The sequence below is a fragment of the Podarcis tiliguerta genome, assembly GCF_965153285.1.
Source record: "Podarcis tiliguerta genome assembly, chromosome: Z".
Classification (NCBI taxonomy): Eukaryota; Metazoa; Chordata; class Lepidosauria; order Squamata; family Lacertidae; genus Podarcis; species Podarcis tiliguerta.
Genome location: NC_139553.1, coordinates 12,673,225 through 12,692,014, shown reverse-complemented (window position 1 = coordinate 12,692,014; position 18,790 = coordinate 12,673,225). Strand labels below are relative to the sequence as shown.

General features: G+C 47.4%; 1 protein-coding gene across 9 annotated transcripts in view; it reads left to right on the top strand.

The window, feature by feature from the left end:
- PNPLA7 (patatin like domain 7, lysophospholipase) overlaps positions 1–18,364 on the top strand; it is a 113,686-nt gene extending 95,322 nt beyond the window's left edge. For 5 of the 9 annotated variants that reach the window (XM_083423416.1, XM_083423412.1, XM_083423410.1 and 2 more), the window contains 9 exons: positions 4,188–4,304; positions 7,340–7,409; positions 7,745–7,861; positions 9,738–9,886; positions 10,761–10,913; positions 11,533–11,643; positions 15,259–15,343; positions 15,876–15,979; positions 17,376–18,364. In XM_083423416.1, coding sequence (XP_083279542.1) covers positions 4,188–4,304; positions 7,340–7,409; positions 7,745–7,861; positions 9,738–9,886; positions 10,761–10,913; positions 11,533–11,643; positions 15,259–15,343; positions 15,876–15,979; positions 17,376–17,459 — 990 coding nt within the window. In that variant the 3' untranslated portion in view covers positions 17,460–18,364. The remainder of the gene's footprint in view (positions 1–4,187; positions 4,305–7,339; positions 7,410–7,744; positions 7,862–9,737; positions 9,887–10,760; positions 10,914–11,532; positions 11,644–15,258; positions 15,344–15,875; positions 15,980–17,375) is intronic. The other 4 variants (XM_083423413.1, XM_083423409.1, XM_083423415.1 and 1 more) reach the window with 1 other exon arrangement.
- The last annotated feature ends 426 nt before the right edge of the window (positions 18,365–18,790 follow it).

The following is an 18,790-nucleotide window of genomic DNA, read 5'->3' as shown; positions in this document are numbered from 1 at the left end:
GAACAACCTCCTGGTTTCCATTTAATTATTATTTTTTTGTCCAAAGAGATGGAGAGTTGCAGGGGAACAGAGGTAAAACGTTTCTGGTGAATTGCCAGTGACAGGATCTTCCTCCTTCGCTTCTCACCATTTCCCATCTTCTAATATTGGTGTGGCAAGGAAGGGGGGGCACCCAAGTCCTTCCTACTTCTGCTTTGCTTTAGAACTTTTCTGCATCTGATATAAAGGAGCTCCAATGAGCAACTCTTCCCCCTCCCCCAGCAATAACTTTCAGGTGTACAAAGTGGGAGAGGCTAGGATGGTCCCAGGTTGGCCATCCCTGGTGTAGTTGTCGCTAGATTTAGTTTTCATTAGGAAAACTTTTTCCAGTGCAAAAAGGGTTTTTTCCGGTAAGTGGTAAGTTCTACAAAAGACACCTGCCTCCCAAAAATCCTTATCTTTTTGGCACTGTTTCACCCTTCCTAGCAGCTGTGGTTTGTTTTGTTTTATGAAAGATGGTTCTTGCTGGCTACTTTATTCAGCGATTCAAAAACCACAGAGTTGGCACAGTGTCATCAGCCAACAGGTTTGCAGCACCATTGCAAAGCCAAATCGCAGTGACAACAGTGCTTTCTAACCCTTACGCTGAATGGGTAAACCTTTCCATCACACCAAAACAGTTGACCACACAATGAGGGGAGTGAAAAATCTTGATGAAATGTGTCCAATCATTTTGTCTCTGCCTTAGAGAGAGGACTGAAGCACCCCAGCAGGTTTCTTTGTTTCTGCCTTTAATTTAATTTAACTTAATTTAAATTTTAAAAGAAATAACCCAATGTATCTCACACAAGAGAATCGGTCCCAAGAGACCTATAGAGGGGTATTGTTCTCTGCTTCTGCTTATTGACTCGCTTGCTGGGCAAATTTTGGCCCGGTAGCTGAATGAACAACAGCAACTCTCCCTCTTCGCAAAACTGGAAACTGACCAGCATGTCATGCATTGCAGAAGCTTTTCTGTACCCACCTGAGCAGGGGATGCAAACTACGTGACAGGAGCAGGGCCCAAAGGGAGCCAGTTCCTGACTTTATTTTGGGTGCTGGATTCTCATTTTTTGGCACTTAGCACTCCTAAGACTGCTGTGGAGGTTTGGCTGCAGAACAGGGGCTGCCAGCCAGAGAACAGCCTGGCCCTCAGGTCTCCACACTCTCTTGTCTTTGCTAAATAGCTCCCACCTGTTGCCCCATTGCTAAAACTGCCATGAGAAATGACTGCAGGTCGAAAAGGCTTTTAGATATTTTTAGAAGTGCTTCCTCCCTGCCCCCCCCCCTGCCCACTTGTGAAAGAGCAGCACAAACCAGGTTGACGGGATTACTGAATAACAAATGGAAGGGCCATTTCTGACGCTTTTCCAGGCAACGTCTGTCATCTGGGTTTCATTTGTCAAGCCTTGAGTGCTCAGGGCTCAGGAACAAAAAACACAGTGGTTGGATAAGCTGAGCTGAAGCACTCACTAAGCCCCCAGGGGACAGAAGCTCTGTACATGTGGATTTGTTCCAGTTGCAGAACTGGACTTAAAACTCAGCTGGTACAGAGGAAAGAGGACCCTCCTTTTCTGCCTCAATGGGTTCACTCCAGGGAGTGACAACTCCAGTTTTCTTGAGGGGGTGCTGTGTTTTCCCAGCTACTAGTTAGAGGGCCAGAAAATATCCAGTCCACCCCCTTGTGAATCGCCCAGCATTATATAGTAAATCTGGCATCCCCTGTTAGCATGGTATGGAACATAAGCGCTTAGAAGGAGGAGCATTCTTCCCAAAAGACGCCCCTCAAGAGTTGCATCAGTAATAAGATTTTTTCCTTTCTAAATTTCAGATGAAGCAGCAATGCAAATACACACACACACACGCGTATGTGAAATGCACAGAGGGTCTCCTTGCTGTTTTTCCCCTTACAAGTGAAACTGGCTGTATGGGGAACGGTTTTGCAATACAGAGACTGAGCATCTGCTTTGCATGCAGGAATTCCTCAGGTTTTCCAGGTAGGGCTGCAAATGTCCCATGCCCTGAAACCTTAGAGAACTGCTGGTGGTGGTCAGAAAATACTGATCTAGATGTACCCAATGGTCTGACTTCCTATGCAGCAGTGGCACACATGCCCTGCGCCCAGGGGTGGGGCCAGCTGCCCGCAGGGTGGGGCAAGCCAGGGCAGGATGCTCCGTGGGGCCTCCAAGGAGTCTGCCTGCCTCCTCCCACTCAGCCGCCCTACAGCTGAGGGGGAGGCGGTGTGCGGACCGTTTGGGGCAGCATAGAGCCTGCAGGCGCCCAAGCCATCATGCCACTCCCAGGAGAGAGGCATGGCTCGGGCACGCTGCAGGCCCCGTGGTGAGTGCCACCTGGCATTTTGTCAACCCCCCTCAGTGGTGACACCCGGGGAGTTCCAACCCCCACCGCACCCCCTTCCTCCGCCCCTAAATCTGCTGTGCTAGCTGGGAGCCAGATACCATGATCCCGGGGAACAAGGCCAGGATCTACCCTGCAAGCCATCATTTGTTGGAAGATTCAGGACAAAATAAATTTTCTATTTCTTCATGCAACATATAGTTAAACTATAGAACTTGCTCCAGCAGGAAGCCATGATGGAGGGCTTTAAAAGAGGATTGGACAAATTCATGGAGGAAAAGGCTATCAGTGGCTACTAGGCATGATGGCATGTTTGGCCTCCCATCAGAGGTGTTACGTTGTTGAGAATCTTAAGTGGGGAAAGTTGCTGTTGTGCTCAGGTGCTGCTTCTGGGCTTCTCAGTAAAGCATCAAGACCAGGGGTCAGTAACCTTTTTCAGCAGGGGGCTGGACCACCATCCCTCAGACCTTGTGGGGGGGCTGGACTATTTTGGGGGGGGGGGAATGAATGAATTCCTGTGCCCCACAAATAACCCAGAGGTGCATTTTAAATAAAAGGACACATTCTACTCATGTAAAAGCATGCTGATTCTCGGACCAACCACAGGCTGGATTGAGAAGGCGATTGGTCTGGATCCGGCCCCCGGGCCTTAGCTTGTCTACCCCTGATCTAGACATCTATGGTTGTCCACTGTGAGAACAGGATGCTGAACTAGATGGGTCATTGGCCTGATCCACCAGGGCTCTTCTTATGTCCAGTGGCTCTCCAGAGTGGGGTCTGTCCCATCCTCTTAATTGCATTCAACACATATGCTCTCTACTTAGGAACTCTGTATTAAATGTGTTTGGGAGTGGGGAGAGGGGTTATTGGTTTGTTCTTGTTTTTATTATGTATCTTGTGTTTCTATTTTGTATTTTTATGCTGCGAACCACCTTGAGATCTATAGATGAAGAGTGGAATACAAATAATAAAAAGTAAACAAACTATAACCCTTCCCTTAATATATCTGATGTGGGGAGATAAATAGTGTTCCCCAAAGGGGTGTGTGGCTGTAGATGCTGCAATTCCACCTCCCAACTGCTCAAACTATCCTTGGTGTAACAAACCTGAGATGAACCACTTAGCAAGCTCCTTTCCTCTTTCTCATATACCTGGGGGAAGGGCCATAGCTCAGTGGTATATCATATGTCTTGCATGCAGAAAGTCCTAGGTTCAATCCCTGCTGGCATCCCCAGCTATAGGGTTAACAGAGATGGCTGCTTGAAATCCTGGAAAACCGCTGCCAGTCAGTGCAGACAGTACTGAGCTAGATGGACCATTGGGGTAACTCAGCATAATAGAGCTTCCTATGTTCCTTTCTCTCCCTTGACTATTACATTTGTTTTGTTTCATATATTGCTTTTAATATTGTTTAAGACCTGAAGTTCTAAAACAGTTTGCCAGAGAAGCTTGGGTTCTTTGGGAAAACTTTCACAGTGTCTCTGATGAAAAATATCTGTAACAGAGAGCAAATTTATCCAGATTGTATCAGCTTGGCAGGCATGCAAGGGGTGATGGTGGTTGAATGTACTCTGGGTGCACTAAGTTCACACATAGGGGTATTGAGATGTCATAGGCTGCTCCTCTAACAGCATGGATGCTCTGAAATATGTCCCAGAATCCTCTGTAGACTCATCAGTGCCTCATGATTCTGTTAGGGTAGAAAGTTTCAAACTCTTTGCACTTCATTAGTTTAGGTGGAGGGGATTTTATCTCAGCTGGGTTTTTGGTGTTCTTTCTCAATATAAAAGGTAGCCTTGACTTCTCTTTAGAATATGAATTCGGTGTTCCGGACGATCCTGGACTTGACATACCCAATCACCTCCATGTTCTCCGGAGCCTCCTTCAATAATGGTGTCTGTAACATCTTCAAAGACAAGCAGATTGAAGTAAGTGACATGTGCTGCAAGCGTGGCAAATGGTGGTGGCCAACCAGAGTGTGAACAGAAGACTGCAACAGGCTTACGCGGTTGGGTTGGCATCTCCCAGTAAGCTATTGTACAAGGGAAGGAGCCATCGCTCGGTGGTAGTGCATCAGCTTTGCATTCCAGGTTTAATCCCCAATGGCATCTCCAGGTAGGGCTGAAAGAGACTCCCTCTCTGAAACCTCAGAGCGCTGCTGCTAGTCAGGGTAAACGATACTGACCTACATGAACGAATAGACTGAATTAACATAAAACAACCAGCCTCTGATTAATCCAACTCACTTTCTAACCAGACTTGGGAGTTGGGTTCTGTTCTGAACCCGCCTGTGCGGGTGGTGTTATGCAGGGATAGATACCAAAGAAGGATGCCAAAATGGCCAGTTCTAGTGCTTTATTAAAGAAGGGTGCAAACTTACAAAGCAGCCTGTAAAGCCCCACTGCTGTTTCATACGCGGGTCGGTCACTTCAGCAGTGAAAAGCCATCTTGACTTGTCTGCAAAGTGCTAATATGTTAAGCATTACTTATACAAAAGACAGAATATGTCAGTTTAGCCAGAATCTTCCATCAGTCCACCTGCTGATGAAGGCAAAGGTGGCAAGCATCCAAGTCTCACAGCTAGCTCCCCTCCCCAGGCCACAAACCAAGCTTCCAAAGCCCACAGATAAGCATGTCATCAAAGCAAGCCAATTAGTGTTTATCAAAGCAAGTAATGTGAGCTAATCCTTGAACAACTACCAATTATTTCCAGGATTATCCTGACTACCAATATGGTGTTTGCAGGGCTTCTGGAACATTTTCACCTTTGACTCTACACAGATGACACTAGTGAAAAAGCCCACCACTGTGGCAATAACCATCCTGCCTGTGATGGAAGTTGTAGACCCAATGGACCTGATGTTGGACAAGTTTGTTTTAGAACCACAGAACCAAGTGACTGCTTTAGCCTCTTTCAACAACATCATATGATAGCAACACATCTTTCAGCTGATCCCCTCTCTGAGCTGCTCCCCCCCCCCGCTATTTTATCATTTATTTATTTGTTTGTTATTGCATTTATATCCCATCTTCTCCAAAGAGCTCAAGATTGCACACATGTTTCTTCCCCTCCTCATTTAATCCCCAGAACAACCCTGAGGAGTAGGTTAGACTGAGAGGGAGTGACTGGGCCAAGGTCACCCAGGGAACTTCATGGCTGAGTGGGAATTTGGACCCTGGTTTCCCAGGCCCTGGTCCAGCACTCTAGCCAATATGCCACCCTTATCATCATCATCATCATCATCATCATCATCATCATCATCCATTCCCTATTTATCTTTTTACCCAAGAAAGCCCTGTTTTGCCCCTGCCTTTAGAAGCTTTCCCTACCAAACAAGCAACACTCATCAGCATGTTGCAGACCAGTCATTGTTTCCATGGGGGTGGGGGGAAGAGATGAAACTTGAGCCCTTGTTAAACTTATGGGTTTAACCCACTTTATGTTAGAGTTGTTGCCTTTGCAGCAAGCTGGGTAGTAAGTAAACTACACTTTCTGTGGTTATCAGTGTAGTAAGCACATGCAACTCAGATGTGTGTGCAGGGATGGGGAGGAGACACACCACTTCTGCCTTACGGTTGCTGTTCCAGATGTGCCCTGCAGGAGCATCTGTGGTGTTTGAAACATGCCCACAGATAGTATCCTCCATTTCCGACTTTTTTTTTTTTTTTTTTTTGCCGCTACAGATTATGCAGCCACTGCCAGTGCTTAATCAGCCCAGCTTTGAATTTCTTTATCCTCTCTATAGCTGTAAGGAAGAATCCTTATAATATATTGGTGTGTGGTCTTGGAAGGGGGCTAAAGTTCATCATGCAGGGTTGGATTTAAGTTGTTCCAACCCAGATTGTGCCTCTGTGCGCGCACTAATCCAGCTCTGTACTGATGTTCCTTTATATATGTCCTCCCCCTCCCCCTGCCCCAATTGGCTCTTGCTTAAGGAGATTTTGAGCAGTCAGCATGCACATTCCCAATGCTTCTCCATCCAAGTTTATTTCAGGATCACATTTTAAGTCCATCTCCTCTTGTCAAGGATGCTTTCCTGTGGCTTCCAGTTCTCAGTTGTTTATCTCTTGCAAAGATAAATGTTGCTTCTCAGAGTCCCATTCAGAAATGCCAGGAAATGTCAAGAGGATTGCTTTAATAATCCTCCCTCTATTTGTATTTCTATTGTTTATGTGTGAGTACCAAAGTGAACATAGCCGGAACTGCTCCACCCATGTGCAAGAGGGGAAGGCTCAGCAAGGGCCCAAGATTCACAGATACAACAAAATCTGGTGGGTGGGTTGGGGACAGAAAAACAGCCACCCAATGAGGCCTAAGTGTGCTCAGCGGCTACAGAATGCTGACTGACAGAAGGGTGGTGGAAAACATGGGGGATGGAATAGAGTATCCTAGAGGAGATCATAATTGGCTGCTGGAGCCCTCGGCAAGAACGCTCCACACTGTTTTTTGGTAGACACACATTTCCCCAATAGAATTAAAACTGGAGGTGTGCTTTTTATACTTGGAAATAGTTTACAAGTGTAGAATAATCAGCTACCAACACTCAAAGGGCATGCTATTTTTCTGCATGACTCTCTAACCTAGGTGTGCCTCCAGATTGGAAGGCATACACAGGCATTCTGAAGAGACCGTGTCATGCTTGTCACTTTCATTAATGATGTTGATGCTTGGGGGGAGCGAGGAAATGAGTTTATTTGCTGGATCTCCCCACTGGAAGTGTTTAGTCAGTTGTACCCAGTCCCAAAAATATGTGGAAGCAATTTGACTTTGGCAAAAGCTGACTGGCCTGCCCTGCTTCCTGCGACTCATGCAGAGGTCTAACCAACAGATTCCTGTGTGGTTGGGTCTATCTGCCGCTTTGGGTTTTAAAATATTTTTTAATACTAATTTATTTCTCATGGTGCGCTCACACACACAGTTTGGGAATTGGCGTTTTAAAACAAGTTGTTTTCTGTGCTGTAGGATCTTTGGATTCCTTACTTCATCATCACAACAGATATCACTGCCTCAGCAATGAGAATCCACACAGATGGTAAGTATATCTGTGAAGGGCCCACAGTGCTTATCTCATTTAAAACAGCTGAAGCCCTTGGACCGTTTTCCCATTGTACTTACAGCATAGGTTTGAAGCTCCCACAGATGCATTTGAGGGCTGGGTCTCAGGCTTTAAGCCCACTAAAATAATGATGGCTATGTTCTCTCTCCACTATCAGAGGCAGGAAGCCTCTGGTTGCCAGGAATCACAAGTGGGGAAAGCTGCTGTTGCCCTCAAGAAGTGGGGCTGGTTGGGTTAGAGAGGAGCAGTTTGGCTGCTGCTGCTTTTCCTTCAGAGAGGATGGATCCTTTCTCTGACTTCCCCCCTGCCAGGCTGCCTGTGGCGGTACATCCGGGCCAGCATGTCACTTTCCGGCTACTTGCCCCCCCTCTGTGATCCAAAAGACGGGCATCTCCTGATGGACGGAGGCTACATCAACAACCTCCCAGGTACTGATGTAACTGCAACCTATTTTCTGCTTATTTGCAGCTAGATCCTACTTCTAGCCCCAACTCCTGAATTTATTGGGGGAGTTGCAACCCACAGAGACATAAATTCAAATTTTGAGACTTACATATGGTGAGAAGAGATGATCAAACTGTACAGAGGCTCTAATTGCATCCTTTTTTAAAGCTGTCTGGTTCAGTGTGTGGGCTGTGTGTCCCTGCTGATCCCCAACACCCCAAATATTTGCGATAGATGTTCCCATTAACCTTCACCCACTCCCAGTCTTATCAGAAACAAGTTTGCAGCCAGGTACATGAGAGCAAGTTCCTGAATGAGATTGAAGACTCTGAGTAAGGAGCGCAGCTGCACACAAAACACACACACAAGTTGAGTGTGGTACCTGTGCCCCTCCAGCCCAAGGATGCTTCCATGCCCAGTTCTCTGACTCAGAGGACTCCTATCACAGAAGCCTCAGTACAACCAGAGTTTCCCACGGGCACCAGCTTGGCCACTGTGAGAACAGGATGCTGGACTGAATGGGCCATTGGCTTGATCCAGGAGGGCTCTTTTTGTGTTCAGAGTCTTCCCCATGCCATCTGGCTGGAGCAGGATAGGCCCCCTTTACCCTCAAAAGGCACCTTTCAACGAAGGCAGGGTTTGCAGCTGGGACTGAACTGCTGCTCCTTTATAAAGCTAAGCCTAAGGTCGGCTATTGCTGATGTATTCAAAACCCTATGAAAGAAGGTTAGCCAGAGGAAAAACTGTGTGTTTATGTGAGCGATTGGCTTTAGATCATTTAGTGAACTTTATGATTGAGTGGGGATTCAAATGCAGGGTCCCCTTGTTCCTATTCCAACACTCTAACCCAGCCACCACCAACACACCAGTCATTGTTGGTCTACAACTCCCACCAATGCCAGCTAGTACAGCCAATGGTCAGGGGTTGATGGGAGTTGTAGTCCAATAACATATGGAGGGCTACTAAAGTTCCCAATCTCTCCCTATGGGCTCCCTCTCTTTCCCTGTTTTATCGTCACAACAAACCTTGTGGGGTGGGTTAGGCAGAGTGATTGTCCCAATGGTGCATGCTATGAGCTTCATGTGTCCAAGTGAAGATTTGAACCCAGGTCTCTGCATTACCAGTCTGACACTTTCATCACACCAGCCATCAACTTTGTTGTGGTTAAGAGGAATAAATGGCAATGCTGAGTGCTCTTGAAACATGGCAGTATGGAAGCATCTAAAATTAATACTTTTTTAAGTGTTTCCTCCTTTTTATATAAAACTCAATTCCCACCCCACTCTGAAAAATGGGGCAGGGAAAGGGAGGTGAAGGAAGTGAGGGTACAAGTAGGCTTATCCAAATGTCTCCTGACCGCTCACAGTGATGTTCCTGGTACAACATACCCTGGTAGCCTTTAAACCCTGCTGAGCATCTTCTCCACCAAGTGGAATCGAAAATGACATACCTGTCACGATTTTGTGGGCCTCTTTCACTTTGCTGTTCCTCTTGTCTTCTCACCCTCGCCTCCCTGAGGGATACTGAGTCACTGTTCTCTGCAAAGGGCCTTTTCTTTCTCCCGTCAGGAGGAGAAATGCTTTTTCATGTTTGGGTTTAGAAGTGAATTACTGGAACAAAGAAGGCCTATAAATTACCCTAATTCTGCTGAGAGGGAAAGAATCTTCTGAGAGCATTTTGGAAGGTAAAATTGCCCTCCTTGGAGCAGCGCCCACAAATGTCCAGCGTGGATGATGTGTGGCAAAGACCCTGCCAGAAATAATGAACTCATGCCAAGCAGTAGGCTGCCCAGCAAGCAGAGTGGAAGGTGTTCTAGGAAGGGGCCAGGGGATGATTCTTTGCTTTTGTCACCTTGACAGCGGATGTTGCTAGGTCTATGGGGGCAAAGGTGGTCATTGCCATTGATGTGGGGAGCAGGGATGAGACAAACCTCACCAATTATGGCGACGCACTCTCTGGCTGGTGGCTGCTGTGGAAGCGGTGGAACCCCTTGGTGGAGAAAGTGAAGGTATGCCTAGGATAGAATTGCCCCTAAATAGCTGCTAGCCCAATCGTCTGTGGCAATTTGTGGTTGATTCCAGGGGATCAGGCAACGATTTGGTGGTTTGGTGGGGGGGGTTTTAGTCTTATACCTGGAAAGGTTTTTAACAGCCTGAAAGAGAACTATGCCTTTTAATTTTCCCAACACAGATTTGAGCTGGTTGTTATTATTTCTTTCTGAGCTAGTGACCATTTGTGATAACATATTTGCAAAGCTGTATTAGAGTTCACAATGACCCTTCAAAGCTTTGATTCCACAGATGGAAAATAAGGCCGTACATGCTGTTTTCCTCCACATCATGCCATGATGAGGCCAGACAGACATGGTTGTAGCCTGTGTATGTTGTGCCATGGCACTAAATATCTGACAGAGTAGCCATGTCTTCACCACCCACCCACACAAGCCAGTTTCAAACCTGCTTCAAATGTCTAGGCTCCATGCCTAGAGTTGCAGTCCTCTGAGAATCTGAGCTGAGGCTCCAATACTTTGGCCACCTCATGAGAAGAGAAGACTCCCTGGAAAAGACCCTGATGTTGGGAAAGATGGAGGGCACAAGGAGAAGGGGATGACAGAGGACGAGATGATTGGACAGTGTTCTCGAAGCGACAAACATGAGTCTGACCAAGCTGCGGGAGGCAGTGGAAGACAGGGGTGCCTGGCGTGCCTTGGTCCATGGGGTCACGAAGAGTCGGACATGACTGAACGACTAAACAACAACACTAAACAAATTCCCTAGGTTTGGGGGATGGGAGGTTATAGAAGTTAGAATTTCGGTCAGCCAAGATGGGTGCTGCTGCCCATTCTCTTGTGGGAGCTTAATGATACTTGACATTTTTGGCAGGTGCTGAACATGGCCGAGATCCAGACCCGGCTTGCCTACGTGTGCTGTGTCCGGCAGCTGGAGATGGTCAAGAGCAGCGAATACTGTGAATACATCCGGCCACCCATTGATCGCTATGGCACCTTGGACTTCGGGAAGTTTGATGAAATCTGTGTGCGTTGGGGTCAGAGGAAGCTAAGGCAGTGGGGGAGAGGGGTGCCTTCTTGGCTTGGCAGCCTCAAATTACTTGCTTGTCACAATATTTTTTCCCCCTTGTATGCCATGCCTTTTTAGCTTATTAGCCTGATGAGAGGGAATGTCCCCACTTTTTATTTTAAAGTGATCTTTAAAGTAACCCCAAGGATCAGGATTAAAATTCTTTAAATAGATTAATCCAATAAAACCAGTCTTAATAGGTGAAAAACATTCCAGTGAGAAACTTGTCAGCAACTAGTTATAAAAAATGGAGCTATTTTGAATTCATCAAAGAGCCATCAGCAAGCATTGGAGCCACCCCACATGTCCCAGCCCCATGCCAAAGACACAGGCAAAAGGGGCTTATAGCAACAGGCTTGTGAGCAAGAGTCTTTGCAACAGAGACCTTTTTCTTCTTAACTTAGTTCAGCAACACATTTCAGAAGAACCATGAGGCGAATGGGCTCCATTTCTGTCCTCTGGGGCTGCCACAGGAAACCAGCTCAGCTATAGTGGCTGATGGTTTCCTTCCTTCCTTCCTTCCTTCCTTCCTTCCTTCCTTCCTTCCTTCCTTCCTTCTTTCCTTCCTTCCTTCCAGGAGGTGGGCTATCAGCACGGGAGAACAGTATTTAATGTCTGGTGCAGGAGTGGTGTCCTGGACAAGATGCTGAAGGACAGACAGGAACTCTGCAAATCCAAGCTTCCAGGAGTGAGTATCCCAGTGGCTCTTCCTAATGTCCTTTTTCAAATTATTGCTCTCCTAACATGATTGCTTCGCAAAGCTCATAGTGGTTTTATGGCAGAGGGTTTGCTTGTTTTTAAATATGCATTTTGGGTCCTCTGGAGAGAAGATCCTGGATTGCATTGGTGACTGGCACCCCTTGGGAGTGGTAGCGTGAAGGCAGGGAGATCAACAGTAGGTGGAGCCAGCCACTGATTGGCTGTAAGTAAGAAGGCAGGCAGGTGAGGGCTGATTGTGGTTGGTGGGGCAATGCCCCATTCGCTTTAATAGACCAGTTTCAACTGCTGGACCATGTCACTAATTGCCATAAGAGCCTGTGCTGAACCCGACTTACTAACACATCCCCGACTTACAAAGCCAGTGTGGTGCAGTGGTGTTAGAGTGTGAGGCTAGGACCTGGGAGACCCAGGTTCAAATCCCCACTCGTCCATAAAGGTCACTGTGTGACCTTGGGACTGTCATTGCCTCCCAGCCTAAGCCACCTCCCAGGGTTGTTGTGGAAATTAAATGAGGAAGGGGAGAACTCCTTGGAGAAAAAAGGTGGGACATAAAAGGAGTAAGTAAGTAAATAAATAAATAAATGTTATCACAGTCATCTAATTGCAAGCTACCTTCTGACATGGTCCTGTTTTGAAAAGCAGGCAGAGATTCAGAGTAAACAAACAAATAAATTCTTCTTTGTGCATTCTGCACTATCTCCAGAGGCTTACAGCAAGTAGCAATAGATTGTGTTTAGAATGATGGGTGGGGTGGGGTGGAGATCTCATTTTAAAACTGAGTTTTTAAAATACAAAATATAGGCACCTCACCCTTCTCTTGATTTAGCTGCAAGTCTTCCCTGCAGAACTCAGGGCTCTGAATCTCCATAGGGAGCTACACGCTTGAGAGGCTGCTGTTGAGAGCATCTGGCTTTACGCACCTCCGTTAATTGAACATGGTGCACAGGAGGTGCTGTGAAGAGAGAGCTTTCATTCGATCTCTTTCAGTCATGGTAGGATAAAGTGGACAGGGAAAGAGGCTGATGCCCCAAGTGATCTAATTTTCTCTGTGGGTTAGAGTAGCCTAGGGTCACATTGAAAGCACACGGCTTCACCCCGAAGAATCATGAGCTGTAGTTTACTCCCCTCAGAACTCCAGTTCCCAACACCCTTAACCTACAGTTTGCAGGATTCTTTGGGGAAAGCAATGTGCTTTAAATGTATGGTGCATATTTGCACCATATCTCAGTGAGGCTTGAATGTCTTGTGGATTCCCCACTCTTCCACCCCAACTCTCCATAGCTGCTTCTGGGTTTTGGGAACATAATTATTTAAGTGATTGCAGCATCTCCTGTGTGCTTCCCTCTCTGCCGGTTGTGACTCATCCAGTTGCTAGGGGTCTCCTGCAGGCTCAGCCTCCTGCCACCCCTTTGACTGTTAAGAGCAGGCCCCAGACAGAGTGCTATGGAAATGAAATGGAGACCTGGAAAGTCACCCAATATACAACTAGCTACACACACCAGCTGGGACATGGGGGCTGCCTTGCACCGGAGCTGATCCAGTGACAGCTGATTCCATTGGCTGTGTGTTGTAGGGCATGGCATAAGTAATGCTAAAAATAAGTTCCATGCCCAATCAGATTTTTACCCCAAGAAATGCTTAATTTTATAACATATTAAGCACACTGAGCAACTTTGTAAAATTTATCTTACCTTGCATACTTTATCTTGAATAGTTGATGGAGGGAGGGGCAAGGCCTTAGAGCCCTAGTCACTAGGAATCTCTTTGAGCTACCCTTTGGCTTCTGAAATGCCTCACGTGTTTCCAAGCTTATCTTCACAGCCATGAGATCTAGAAAGTTGCTCCTTTTTTAAAAAGGAGATGTTAGAACCTGCTGCGCTCAGGAAGATGAGAATCTGCTTTCAATCTCCCATGTCTTCTACATCAAAGAAGTAAAAATGTCGTGACTTCTTCAATTGCTGAATAACACAGCCCTGGATGCAGTGCATGAATGTTGACAATCCAATATAAATTTAGTGACAACTCAAACCTAGATATGTAAAATATATCCTCCTCCCCCGCACCCTTCATGCTTGTTTTCAATTTTTTTATATGTGCAAGCGAATGCCGTTGACTGTCAGCATTCTCCGGCATCCCTCTGAGTTCTTGACAGTGAACAATGTGCCCTGGATTGGAGCGTTGAGTCACCACATTTTGAATGTCCGCTGTAATACGGAGATAACATATCTCATTAAAGGACCTGCCCTTTGTAGCAGGGGATTGATCTTACTGCCTCGTGGCTCAGTTCAATAGCTCTTAGCCAGCCAGCGGAGTGGCCTCTGTAACTATTTTTAAGATTTAGGGACTCTTGGGCTGGCAGCCTTTAATTAATGCTCCTACAACCAGATGTTCCCTTCCTCTGCTGCAGGGCATGTGATCCTGGCCCTCTGGCATTGCCGTGGCTCTGTGTGGCTTGGCTCAAGCGCTCCCTCTTCCAGTCTCCTAGATAGGGGCAGAGGAGCAGCTTGGTCAGGAGTACAGCCTTCACCCAACCTGGTGCCCTCCAGATGTTTCAGCTTGCAACTCCTATCCCTTGTGCCTTGCACCCGAAGCATCCTAGTGAGCTCGTAGCAGATGACATTTTTCATGCATCACTTTCAGTCTCCTAGCCCCTGCACTGCCCCAGCCCTCCCTGTTAGGCTTCATTTTTCAGCATGAAGTTGAGCATGCTATTATAATTGCTGGGGGGGCAGGGAATATATTCATATGAGGCCTTCTCCCAGGTGCCTCCTCTGAGGGAGGTTCGGAGGGTTTATCATCTTATTTTCATTTCTTGCCTTTATATCAAACCTCCTTCTCCAAGGCACTGAAAGTTTCATCCAGCGTTCTCCGCTCTCCTCATTTAATCCCCACAACAACCCTGTGAGGTGGGTGCAGCTGAGAGGTGGTGACTGCCTCAAGGTCATACTCGGTGAGCTTCATGACAGAGTGGGAACCCTGGTCTCCCAAGTCCTAGTCCAGCTGCACCATCGCTGGCTCTCACACTGGGTTGCAACAAGGGGAAGGGCCTTTTCAGTTGTGGCTCCCCTGCCTGTAGAACACTCTCCCCAGGGAGGTCAGTGTGGCGCTTTCACAAACACCTTTTTGGCTCCAGGTGAAACCTCTTGTCTCATAAGCACTTGACACATTATAATATTTTGCTGTCCGTTGATGCTGTTGTTTTTGCCGCTGCTTTATCAGCTTCAGGCTTTCTTGAGGTTATTTTTTGTTATTTTATTGTAATGCAGTACTCTTTCCTTGCAATCTTGTGTCATGCTTTCTGCTTTTAAAATTCTGAAAGCCGCTTGGAGGCTCTTCACGTGTGTCAAGCAACTAATAATTTGAATTAATGACAATAAAGAACTTAATGGATGAAGACACCCTTGGCGGTGGCAGCGTGAACAGGTGTCAGCGGGAAGAGGGCCGCTGTACTCAGGTGCGCCTTGGGAGCTTCCTCTTTGGGGCATCTGGTTGGCCACTGTGAGAACAGGATGCTTGATGAGACGGGCCACTGGCCTGACCCAGAAGCCAGGCTCTTCTTAAGCACCCATCTCTTCTCTTCCAGGTGGTGACCTGTCCCACAACTTCTTTCACAGACCTGGCGGAAATTGTCTCCCGAATTGAGCCAGTCAAGGCTGTCATAGTGGATGGTGAGTTGCGGGTGGGGATCACGGCTGCACCAAAAACCAGAACTCCAGTTCCTTTCTTTGTTGTGTTTGTTGCTCAAGGATCCCCAGGAAATCTGTTCATGTTTTTAGGGGGGCGGGTTGAGGCAGGTGGGCGATGCCCATCCACGTAGCCCTTGGGTTCCTGCTTTTCCTGCTGTCCCCTCTCCCAGAGGTGACCCAGCCATCTTGCCGCCTGAGATGAAACAGGAATTGCCACCTCCCGGCCCACGAAACTGCATCCCACTTCCACCGCTAGCCCTTGCCAAGCTCAGTGGGAGCCAGGGTGTGCCTCAAAGTGTTGCCATTCATTTGGCGGGGAAGACAAGTGGCAGTGCCACACACTGGCACACCTTCCTCTTGGTGGCAGTGGAAGGAGTTGGGCAGGCAGAGGGCTGCCTCTTGCACTTCCATCACCTGAGGCAGGTGCTTCACCCCACATCTTGGGGAAACCAGCTGTGCCTTCCCTCACCTCTGGGCTGAATGAGTCTCTCCCTCTTACCTGCCTTCTGTTCAGATGAGTCCGACTATCAGACGGAGTATGAGGAGGAAGTTCTCGGCAGCCACAAGGACGACTATGTCAGTTTCCTGAGCAACCACACTGAAGACGACTCCGACTCCGTAAGAGCTCCCCTGGGCCCTACTGGTTTGACCACTGTCTTCCCATAATGCAGTGGAGCCAATACAAGAGTGAGGTGGAGCTTATCTTGCCAAAAGGGGTCTTAGACATTGTTACATGACTAGAAGGCTTCCACTGGCTCCTCAGTTGCAAGGGAAAAAATATTCTGTAAACATTCAGGAATAATCTTTATTTTATATCTTATATCTTATAACATGTTCTAGGAGTGGGATTCAGAGATGGAAAGGGTAGAATTCTGTTCCTGTTATGCTGCTTTGTGACCTTTAGAGCTGTGAAGACACACTTGCTACTGTGTGAGCTATATCTAGTGAAAAACTGCACACATGCACACCACTCTAAACCTATAAGGAGTAGAGGCAACAGTAGGGTAGCTCAGATGTGGCTGCATTTACCTTTGCAATTATGAGGACTAGAAACTAATGTGTACCTATGAGAGGTGTTCTTTTTTTTACAAAAATGAAATCTGCAATTGTGGGCTGTTTGAAGTACCTTCCCAGTGAACTAGAGGCTGAAGCAAATTTTTTGAACTTGGTAAAAGATATCTGACAGAGAAACATGATAGAGATGGTAGGTGTTATGTGTAGTAAGTGGCGAGAGACAGAAGTTTTTTCCCCTTTTCCCTCTCTCCAAATAATTCTACCTTCCATCACCCACTGAACACAAGTTGATATAACAGCTAGAAAAATCAGGATGCTGACCTAGATTGGGGCCAAGGAGCTGCCTTATGTTGAGAAATTTATTCTGTCAGGAGCAACATACCTGGGATGCTCATGGGCAGAGGCAAAAGTAGGCCACCTTTGTACCACCACCCTGCTCTCTCTCTCTCTCTCTCTCTCTCTCTCTCTCTCTCTCTATCTCCCTATCTCTATCTCTCTCCCTATCTCTATCTCTATCTCTCTCTATCTCCCTATCTCTATCTCTCTCCCTATCTCTATCTCTATCTCTCTCTCTATCTCTCTCTCTCTCCCCCCCCCCCCCGTGCTCCGCTCCCCTATGCTGTGCTAGGAGAAAGAGGCTTCTCTTCCTCCCCACTCAGCAAAGAAACTCTGCCCCTTCTCCTCCTCTGGCAAGTTGCTTTGGCAGGGAGACCACTTCCCAGGTGAGAATGTCAAATGAGCCAGGTTCAGCAGCTCCTCGCTCTTGGTGGGTGGGGGATGTGATCCAGCAGGGTTCTGCTTTTTACAGTCTTAACGATGCCAAATTGCACACAGCACACTCCCAAGAAGCTCAAGACGCATACAGCTCATGCTTGCTCCTCCCCCTTACATGTGAGCTTTTGGCCCTGGACGGCAGAGCCCAGAGGGGAGCCCTTTGTCAGTGACCTCTGGGGCCTAACAGTGTGAGTGAAAACCTTTTGTCTTCTTTTCTTGCTCCTAGCAGGACCAAGAAGTCCGGCGCAGAAAGCGTATCAGCATCATCAGCCAGGACAGCCAAGGAAGCAGTGGTACCGAGCTGAGCTGAGCTGCTTTGGGGGGCTCCGAAGTGGCTCAGGAAATCCTTTCCCATTCATTACAAAGCCTCCTCTCTTTGCCATTACAACGCTTCCTTGTTCTGAGATGAAAGTGGTGCCTTTTTTTCTTTCTTTCTTTCTTGCCTAAACCCAGCATGGGTAGCAAGAGTGAAAGGGCTCCTGACCATGGCTAAACTCCCCCCTTCCACCATTTCTCAAATGCAGCTCTCCAGAAACCTTTCACCAGCAGCTTGGCCCAAACAGATCCCAGGGCAGCACTGAATTCCTGCAGGCTGGGCGTGTGGAGTGAACGGTGCATTTTGTATGCCTGTTTGTCCTATGAACAAGATGGCAACAGCAGAGAGAAAGCGAGTGTGCATGTCTATATTTTTAAAGGGTGGGTGGAGAAGTGGGTTTCAGCACTCTTAAATTACTGTTTACCCCCCCCCCCTTTAGTTCTTGAACCAGCATCTGCAATGGGAGGGAGGGTGTGTGTGAAAGGTTTTGCCAGCAATTAGTAAGAAGCCTGAATGTTAGCATGCAGAATGAGTCTGGATGTTCCTTGCTCGACTCCGACACGGTGTGAAAAGAAAACCATCTGTTGGGAGCTGTGTTGCCCAGCAGTGGTTGTGGCAAGCAGTCTCGCTAAGAAGACGCCACCAATTGAGATGCCTTAGCTGGTCCTGCTCTCCACAGCAGAGCAGGGAGAAGGACTTTTCTTGCCCTTCTGCCTTTCTCTGAAGCTCCGTCTGGGAGTCCTTGGCTCACTTTACACTTGTGGCATTTCCACACAGAAGGGGGCACTCCTGCCTCTGGCCATCTGGACAACCTTGTTCCATCTTAGCAATGTTGGGCTGTCTCGTCGCTCTGTGTGTTCAGATGTTTTTTTAAAAAAATAAAAATCCAACAACTTGAACCTCTTTTGTGCTGTTGGCCAAATTCGCTCTGCCCTGAGCCTCGGGTGGCAAGGCATGTTGGTGGAGGGGGGCGTGTCTCTGTGGGTTAAGGTGGTATAATATATTATGGGGGGTTGCTGTTAAGGGTATCAGCTTCAGGGATTTATCAGACCCACAGGGGCATTCTCTAGGGCAAACTTCACTGAAAGGTGTAAGAGCTGCTTTTTTCCTCAGCCACAGGGCTCTTGCACAACTCCTGTTCATTGGGCTTCCGCAGGAGAACCTCCCAAAGAACTGTGTCCCATCTTAAAGGAAATGAAGAGGAGAAGGAGTTATTCCCTCTTGCCTCAGGGCACCAACTTACTCTGAGCCAGCCCTTTTGTGGGTAGATATAGCTTGCCTCATTTATTCACTACCCACCCTGCCCCGGTTCCCTCTGCATCCCT